The 9143-nt window shown below is 47.6% G+C and overlaps 1 protein-coding gene across 1 annotated transcript; it reads right to left on the reverse strand.

Moving 5' to 3' along the window:
* Positions 1 to 313: 313 nt before the first annotated feature.
* myoc (myocilin) lies at positions 314 to 7968 on the reverse strand. Its single transcript, XM_062394879.1, has 5 exons — positions 7236 to 7968; positions 4144 to 4209; positions 3968 to 4060; positions 1530 to 1741; positions 314 to 1447 (listed from the first exon to the last, which is right to left on the reverse strand). The coding sequence occupies exons 1-5, from the start codon at positions 7720 to 7722 to the stop codon at positions 866 to 868; spliced, it is 1440 nt and encodes a 479-aa protein (XP_062250863.1). The 5' UTR covers positions 7723 to 7968; the 3' UTR covers positions 314 to 865.
* Between the last annotated feature and the right edge of the window lie 1175 nt (positions 7969 to 9143).

A 9143-nucleotide genomic window follows, 5' to 3' on the forward strand; every position in this document is an offset into this window, starting at 1 on the left:
ATTAATCGTTTATACAGAAAGTACATATAATTTACTAACTAATGCCCGATGCTTATTGGAAATGAGTGACATGTATTAAGCCCTGTTTTCTTTTTATTTAATTACTGATAATTAAAAATAATCATCTAGTGTACTTTTAAATTGCTAATTGAGGTCAAGAAGTATGAGAAATGCCAATTAGTCCCTCAGTTAAACTTAAAATCTGTGAATATCTCCAACCAGATTTGTTTAAAAACAAAAGTATAGCTTGCAAATGAAGTGGTTTTAATAGTCTATAATGTCAGGTGTAAAATGCCATAATAACCAGATTAACTTGTAATTTAGGAAGAAGTTTATTTCATCATGATTTTGAACATCAACAATGTACAAGTGCATGCAATAATCCATACTGAGTGAGTGAGCGAGCACTTTATTTAATAAAACAGGTGAAACATGGTACTGTGTTTGGGTTGTAAATCGTATGCTTTAATTATCCCACTAGCTGCTGATGATAAACCATTCTCCATCTTTCATACCTCAAATATAATGTGTGCTTATATCTTCACAGAAAACAGAAAAATAATAATAATCTGACTCAAAGGCGGTACAAAAATAGTTCCTCTACCAACATATTTGTGGACTGTGCCACAGCAAGAGTCCTCCTGCTGAGAAAAAAGAAGGCAAACCTGCAGGGGGCGCTGCTCCTCAAACGTCTTCACTCCTTTGTGGATTCCAGTAGTTTAGCTCCTCTACACGTTGGATACTGATGGTGTGTTGTCTTTCTAACTGCTGCTACCACACACACACGTTTGTCTCTAATGCTCTGAGTCTCTGAAGCAGGAACAGGTGAGCACACGTCTCCTCTCGGCAGTCACCGGGGTCGGCCTCAGTTGACCTGCTTGGGACCCAGCCTGAGGTCGTAGGACACTATGTGGAAGTTGTCCCAGGCAAACAGCTTCCTCTGAGCCAGGTTGTAGTCGACCATGGAGTTGTAGTGGTACTTGTTCCTGAATGGGATGACTATGGTCTTCCCCTGGCTGGTGGCGGTGTCGTACATGTAGTTGATGACGGTGGTGGGTGCGGCGTAGCTGGACACCGTGTACATCTTCCCGCAGATGATGAAGGAGTTGGCCACAGAGGTCTTCCTGATGTTGGTCTCCCAGCTCTTCTTCACCTCCAGGGTGTTGGGGTCCAGCTGCGAGATCACGATGGCCCCTTTCGCTTTGCTGGTGGAGTAGACGGCCCACAGCCCCTGCTCGTCCACGGACAAGTCGATGTCCGTGTAGCCCCCCCATGAGTAGGGGTACTGGCCGTGGAAGCCGGCGTGGGGGAGGTCACGACGGGCTGCGGTGCTCTCAGAGGCGAGGTCGTAGCGGATTATGGTGCGGCTGCGGCGTCTCTGATAGTAGAGAGAGCCTCGGTACACAGTGGCCCCAGTGCTCTCCACCAGCTCGGGCAGCAGCAGCACCTGTCACAGACAATAACCAGTTATGATCCAAGATCTTCTGGGCTTTTTTGCCATGAAAGAGTATGAGCCCTGTGAAACCCACCTTGGATGGAAAGCCTTTGGAGAGCTGTTCCATGTCTTCATACCCGAACAGCTGCCTGACGTCAGTGCCAATGGCGTCGATGCGCCAGACCATGTTGGGTCCATAGGGGGAGACGGCCTCAGGGTCCTGCATCCAAACACCATATTTACCTGCTATGTTGTCGGCTTTCCTGTGAGTGACAGGCTCCCCGACTGAAACCAGCTCCCCACAACCTGTGAGCAGGAAGGAGAGGACATGTGAGATGGGGGAGGATATTAACAAATACAAGTCTTTTTGTTCAGACTAAACACAAGGGAAGTTTGAAAGGCCACACAACTGCATACACAACAGAGACACGGATTAAGCAAAGTTGCCCAGGATGTAAAGGTGCAAGTTGAAGAACCATCAGTTCGAAGAGATATATTTTGAGCAAAGAATTTATTTAAATACCAACCAACCAACAAACTGACGTGGGTGTCGGAGGCTGAGCTGAACATAAGTGTTCGCTCAGGTTCACTGTCAAAGTCTGTGCATTTGTCGCTGTGTAGTTAACAGCTGTTTGTACACAGTGAACTGTAGGGGCAGCTTTATGGAGACAGTCAATGAAAAGAAGGGATTAAAGGAAAATCACAGATCAAATTAGGTACAAGTTTTAAATATTTCAATTGAATCAAAGAATTGACACCTATCCTAGTGATTTATGAATCTACGGTACACAGAGACACTGACTGTTTTATTGTTGCCCACCTGATACTGGGAACACACAACAAGACTAATGACTGTTCCAATGTGTGAAACTGGGGAGGAGCTGGTAGGTTTGTTGTTTCCCCTCTCAGTAATGATTTCCGTGGCACTGCCGTCTGTGGTTCAGAGCTTATGGTCATGTGTCCCTGAGATGTCATGAAGCTATTTAGTGTCGAAGCTGAGGAAACGATCCTTAAGAAGCAGATCTTTCTTGAAATCATTCAGGGGGCCTCTGGTTTAAGGTGACTTCAGGACACAGTCAGTGGTCCTCGGGGGGGTTAGGGTTAGGGAACTACAGGTACATGTCTATGGCTGGGGGACGATGGAGGTCATGTGTGAGCTGAAAGGAGTTGTGATGATGTCAATGTTTCTCGTCATTGAAGCAGACAACCGGTCCAGAGATGCTGCCTGTTCACTTCAACTTTGTCTGAGGTGCCACCATCAGGGCAGCAGCTGCACTACGTCTCATCTCTGCTTCTCTAACTAAGAAAACGATAAGGCAGGCCGTATATTTACCACTTCCTAAAATACACCCTCGCTCTCAGGTCCAGGGCGTAGCACCGGATTTAGGGTTAGATGGGAATATGCTTCATAAATACACCTATTACCATGGAGCTTCCGTGTGGCACAGCCTCATCAGAGATCATGTGACCTCACGTGGCGACTCCACATGTCCTTTAATGGTTGCCCAATCAATGAAACCTGCTGAAGGGGGGGGACCTACCAGGGGAAGGTTTAAGTGTGTGTGTGTGGCTGACATCCTTGTTAGAGCCCATTTACGAGACATCAACGAAAACTCAGGGCGGCCCTCATACCTAGAAACTGGCACGACTCCGGTAGTCCCGGCCCAAATGCTGCAGTATTAATAGCAGTATTTGCTTTGAGGCTTTCAGCAGGGGGGGGGGGTTGAGTGTCATGTTTGCAGGGTCAGATAGACAGAGAGGGAGTTGGGGGAGAGGGGGAGAGGGGGAGAGGGGGCTGAGTGACAGAAGTATGAGCTGGCAAGACTCTGGAATTTCAAGGATCATCATAGTGTTCTACAGGATCTTGGCTCTTCTGACCATTTGAAAATCGGACAATCTGACATGTTTGAAATCGTCTTACTTATTGTAACAAACAGCCTTCGGGTCTTCTTCATTTAAACATTTCTACGCTGTCTTTGTGTTATCGCCACCAACTGTCGGTCAGTGGAGTAGCATGAAACTGGCTGCAGGAAATGTTTGTCAAATTGTAGTGTGTGTGAGCGTTGGTTTTTCAGGTTGCAGAATTCCCGATTTCCATGAAAGTCAGGGAGAGTCAGGGAAGAACACATCAAATCTGAGTGTGGATCCAGAATCAAAAGAAATGTACAAATAGAAAGTATCGAAATAGCAAGGGCCTATTCTAGGGTAAAGACAACGACAATTCGTACAATTCAGAACATATCACAAGAATTATTTTATGTTAAATTTCTGCAATTAGATCCCTTTCACCTGAATCTTACACACTGGACCTTGAAAAGTGAACAGTATAATAAAATCCAGAGTTATGCAGATATGTGTACACTTAAATTGGCTTCAACAAGTCACTGAGAAGGATGGAAGTAAGCAGATGCCTCAAATGGAAGAAATCTCCAATAAAGACTCCACTTAGCTCATGGTCACTCTGACCTGATTAAGAATGAAACCATGGATATTTAAAGTATATCTCTTATGATAGTTTGAAATAGGGGTGACCTGTGTTGTCATCAGCGCCATCAGGAGCTGGCACCTCCGTCACCTCGGCCTTCAGCTCCTGGAAACCTGTGTGTCCAAACTGCCACGCTGGGTCTGAAACAGGGAGACACGGAGTGAGATGGAAAGAAAAGAAAACAGTAAAGCTGAGGTGATTCTGCAGAAAAGATATATCCCACCTCTCGGACTGCCGCTGTCCCCCTGTCTGTTGGGCCGGGTCATCAGGTGAGCCATCTGACTGGAGCCTAAACACACACACACACACACACACACACACACACACACACAGTGTCATGATTTTCTCACACAATAGTTTGCAGAGTACTCCCAAACGTGGCTCTGACAGTAGTGACAGCAGTAAACGGGACAGCAAGAAACAAATTGCCCTGACTGGATTCCCAGCTGCTCTGGAGTCAGACAGTCGGTGGCCCGACACACATACGACACACACACACACACACACACACACACACGACTAACTTGACACCTCATCCCGCCCCGACACTGTCAACTTCCGATCTTCAAAACTTCGAACCAGACGTCTTCTTCTTCTTCTCCTCTAACACTTTCAGATATCACCTCTTTGTCTCCTCTTCTCTTCTCTCATTTCTCCTGATCTATGATTATTCTCTCCTTCTCCTGCAGGAAGTCATTACTGTGTCAAATATAAACAAACTGTCAAACACTGTGTGAAACACTGTTGGAAAAAACTACAAACTGTGAATATAAATAAGAATGGATCATTAAAATGGATGTGTGGTGTGTGTTTGTGTGTCTGTGGGCGACTGTTAGTATGCGGGTGGCCACGTGCCTGCCGTGCTCTGTGCAGTGTCCAGTGATTTCAGGTGGATAATGAGCCTCAATGATGCAGATAACACTAAACGTTTGCATCTGGAGGCTGTTGCTGATTCTCCCGGTTGATGAAGAGGAGGAGGGAGCTTTGGTAACGGAGCAGATGACAAACACCAGGAGAAATTCGCTGTGAGTGTGTAGCAAACAGAAAAATACTTGTAAAAGCCATAGGTGTGTGTTTATGTGCGTGCGTGCATGTGTGTGCCATATGTGCCCTTTGTGTGGAGAGGAGAATATAAAGCTCGTACAATCAACAGAGAGGCCAATTCCTCCAGAAGGAGTCACGATAGATGGACGCCCTCGATCAGCTCGGTGATTGAGACATCACAGGAGTTCACTGAACATTATTTATGTCTCCTTCTGCTTCACGTCGAAAGAAAACATCTGAACGTCACGGTGAATTTCACTGAGTGTTGGGAGCAGGCTCGGCTCCAAGTTAACGTCACGTACTTGCTCTGGGACGAGAACTCTTTCAGGCTGCTGGGCCATGATAACAGTCCTCCAGTAAAAACAATTCCAGTTCAATTTCCCTTTCAAGTAGCTTTTTCTTCTGTTCACTGTTCACCCTTGTCAGCATCATGTCACAGTTTTAGTTTGTTGAGCTATGAAGCCCAGGTCTCCCTGAGAGGACAATGAACAGGTTTGTTGATTTCTTACCTCCACATGGACATTCTGTTTTTGTGTTTGTTTGTTTGATATTTATCAGGATTACGCAAAAACTACTCAACCAATTTCTGTGGAGTTTGTGGAGAGGTGGGAAAGAAGCAGTGACATTTTGTTGTGGACCAAGAATTGTACATTTTTTCACTTTGAGATTTTAACTGACTCTGATTTGGTTAGGGGACTGATATTTCTGAGTGTGTGAAATTTGACGCGAGAAAAATAAATAAGGGATCTGTTGGTATGAGCTCTACTGAGCAGGATTCCCACAACATTTTCTGGAAGGATCTGTTAAAGTTTGGAGATAAACGGAACCAGAATTTGTTTTCACTTACTTTAACAGTCAGCGAGGGCGTTAACCTTCGCAGAGGTATCTTCTCTCTAGTTGTTGTTGCAGTGTAAATGTTTTTCTTTGTCTTTTTACTTCTAAAGTCATAATAAACTATAACAACTTATCAGATGGTAGACTTTGAGAGACAAGTCTTGTTTTCGCAACAATTCAAACTCATCCTCACTCTTAAATATGACCTTTCAGCTCCTCTCTGCTCTGGTGCTGTACGTCTTCCTCTTACTATGATCTGTTCTACATGTGTCTGTCACCCTGAGGGGCCCCCTCTGTGTATTTCTGTCTGCAGGTGCAAACATGAGGAGCTCAGCAGATAACCTGGAGAATGCAGGAGATGGGCTCTCCTAATGCACAGTATAACCGGTGAATGGGGCGCTGGCAAAAAAGAAGGATTTACTCCTGGCTTTTACAAGAAACATATTGTGAGAGCCAGGAGGGCGGGCTTAACTGAGAGAATCCAAGGAGCTGCTGACCCACAGGAGATGGTGGGGGAAAAGAGGAGCATGGAGGCTGATTAGATGGACGTTTGGCCACTGCAAACACACAACATACCAGAGCTTTACCTCACTGCCTCTTTGGAGCCCTGATGGTTTTATGTTCTCAGACTCCAACCCCCACATTTCATCAGCCTTGACCCACCAGGCGTCATCAAAAGCCCCGGGGTGAGACTCGCCACTTCAAGGGTGTGCATCACGTTTCAGCTGCCCCTCCCCGCCCCTCTCCCCCGGCCGGGTTATTCGCACCCTGCTCACCACGCGGAGGGAAACACCAGTCATAAACAAAGCAGGATCTGCTCATAAATACTGAGCTGACCCTCCATGGCCTGCCTCCATCACCCCTAAATGTAGGCAGGAAACGGGAAGCAGGGAAACCTGAGACAAGTGTCTCTGCAGACTCATAGGGCAGCCAAGACGTTAACTACACAAGTGGAACGCACACAAGCAGGTACATGTGTCGTGTACACACAGTGTTCCCCCCTGCTTTTTCTCGTTTTATGGGTGGATGTGGGGTCAGGAGGAATCTGAGCTTTACCAATGCACAGAAACAGACACACACACATACCTGGGACCCAAAAGCTATGCACTGGAGTTTTGTGTGGCTCTATACACACATGGTATAGCATACATAGAGGACATTTATGTCATTTATATCACTTCAGTGCTCCAATTAACCCATCATCCTTTAGTCAGAGTCACAACATATATTTCATCAGGGAGACAGTCGTTGGGACATGGAGTTCTACATCTTATTAACATAGGATTAGGGCAGATTTTATATAACAATATAACAATATCCATTTTATTTTATTTAGCTGTACACTTGAAATAATGGAATATTTACAGTGAAACAAACTATTTCTAAATTATACATTTCATTACGCATTGCACATTTTTGTGTGGGTGTATTGCTCACCCGCAGCAGGTCTCATCGGGCCACTGTTCTGCAGAGAGGAGCTGGGCGGCACTATGGGGGTCTGCAGAGGACATTGTCTGCTCCTCAGCTTCTCCATCTCCCTCCTCATCTCCTCCATCCTGTGCTGCAGTGCCCCCAGCTCCCTCTCCAGACGCTCCTTCTCCCCCCGCAGCAGGTTCCTCTCCCCCGCAGCCCGGTCCAGCGCCTCCTGAAGCTCAGCCTGGGCCCTGGCCCCCGACACCTGGGGACCCCCGATGCCCCCACCTGTCAGGCGGGACACCAGCCCCTCCAGCAGCTCGAGTCTGGTCTTCAGGCCCTCCATTTCCGGGCCACTGGTCTGTGGGCAGGTGGACTCCGCAGGGCTGGGTACAGTGAAGGTGTACTGGCATCGCCCGCTGCGGTCGTTTCCCCTCCAGAGAGAAGCTCTGTCCTGTGCATCACCTCGCAGCAGAAGACCACACATACACACCAAGAGCAGGAGGAACATACCGGAGACTGTCCCTCAACACAGACTCAACCTAAAATTCTATGAACAATATTTTTAATGTCCAGACTTCTTTATTTCTCAGCTCAGAAAAATCTCCTCACAAAAACTCCCAGTTTCAGGTGATGCCTGCTGCTCTCGTTTCTCTCAGGTGTCTCTCGTGCTCCTGCTGTTACGAGCTGCTTCTCTCCTCCCCTCTCTGGGTCGTTTCTCCTCAGTGGACAGGTTCTCTTAACACTGAGCTCCCCTCCGACAGCTCACAGATATTTATACAATCTGGAGGGGACGGACGGAGGGAAGCAGGGGAAGAGAGGAGAGGTGGAAGGGAGGGAGGGGAGCAGAGGAGAAGACTAAAGGGGAGGGTGGGGATCAGAGGCAAGTGCGTGTGTAGGGGTGGGGGGGGGGGGATGAAAGAAGTAAAGTAAAAACATCACATTTTTACACAAATTTTAAGTGTGTTTAACTTTCTGCAAAACCCCCGTGTATAGGATTTTGGAGTCTGGCTTTTTATTTGCAACACTCACCCCCTGCAACGTCTTCATCCATTTGTGTTTTATCTGTAAAAAAACGCCCTGATATTCAAATTTGCCGACCCATTTGTCCGAAGGGATTTGAAGGACATTGGCCCCGGCGTGGCAGGGGGAGCTGGGCCTCGTCGGATACGATTACCTCCTGAGGAGCCGGTGTCCTCTTTCGTGTCGGTAGGGGGCCTGAATGTGACACAAGCAGCCAAAAGGGCCACCGTTACAAAGGGTCCGCGTTACAGGTCAATCAATGACCACACACCCCGATCCCCAACATAGACGTGGGCCCAGACTCAAGTCACCGCCGTTTCGAAATGTATACTTAAGACAACAGGATTGAGCCGTCGGGGGTCATCTGCATCTGCGCTCACTTCCCTCCACTTGCTGCCTGGATGGATCTGTCGGCCTCTCATCTCTTTTCTTTAACTCAATATCACAGACAAGCTCGAACCGCAGCCTCCGAGGCTCGCTCCCGCAGTCACGTGATACATCGGATGAGCGCTTGTTTATTTTCAGAGAGGATGAAAGATTTGAAAGTGAGACGCCCTGTTATACACGCAAAACCAGGCAGGTGTGCCGCGGGTGCATCTTTCTAATCCCCGGCCTCACGTCTCTCAGCCTGCCTTCACATCCTGCCTCTTTGTTTGGGGCTCTCTGAATCTCCGCTCTGTGTCCCCTCGCTCTTGTGTGCGTTCAAACTCCTCAATCATCCACCTTTGCTGTTCCGCCAGGTCCCCCCCCCCCCCGAGCCGTAAAACATCACCTGACGCAGATGCCTCACTCGAGAGAGGCCAGAGGGCAGAGGGGGCTGAGGGGGCAGAGGGGGGGAGTGCGCACACTTCAACACACCTCTACTTGCAGGTTGATGCTCCTCCTGCCTCGTGTCTCTGCACATGTCTA

The sequence above is a fragment of the Platichthys flesus genome, chromosome 9 (assembly GCF_949316205.1).
Source record: "Platichthys flesus chromosome 9, fPlaFle2.1, whole genome shotgun sequence".
Lineage (NCBI taxonomy): Eukaryota > Metazoa > Chordata > Actinopteri > Pleuronectiformes > Pleuronectidae > Platichthys > Platichthys flesus.

What these genes read in the sequence shown, in the direction of transcription:
- myoc (XM_062394879.1), bottom strand. Translation starts at nt 7,722, where the DNA reads ATGTTCCTCCTGCTCTTGGTGTGTATGTGTGGTCTTCTGCTGCGAGGT. An exon ending in CCCGATGAGACCTGCTGCGG is followed by an intron (nt 4,210 to 7,235) that starts GTGAGCAATACA and finishes GTGTGTGTTTAG; the next exon opens with GCTCCAGTCAGATGGCTCAC. An exon ending in TGGCGCTGATGACAACACAG is followed by an intron (nt 1,742 to 3,967) that starts GTCACCCCTATT and finishes TCCTGCTCACAG; the next exon opens with GTTGTGGGGAGCTGGTTTCA.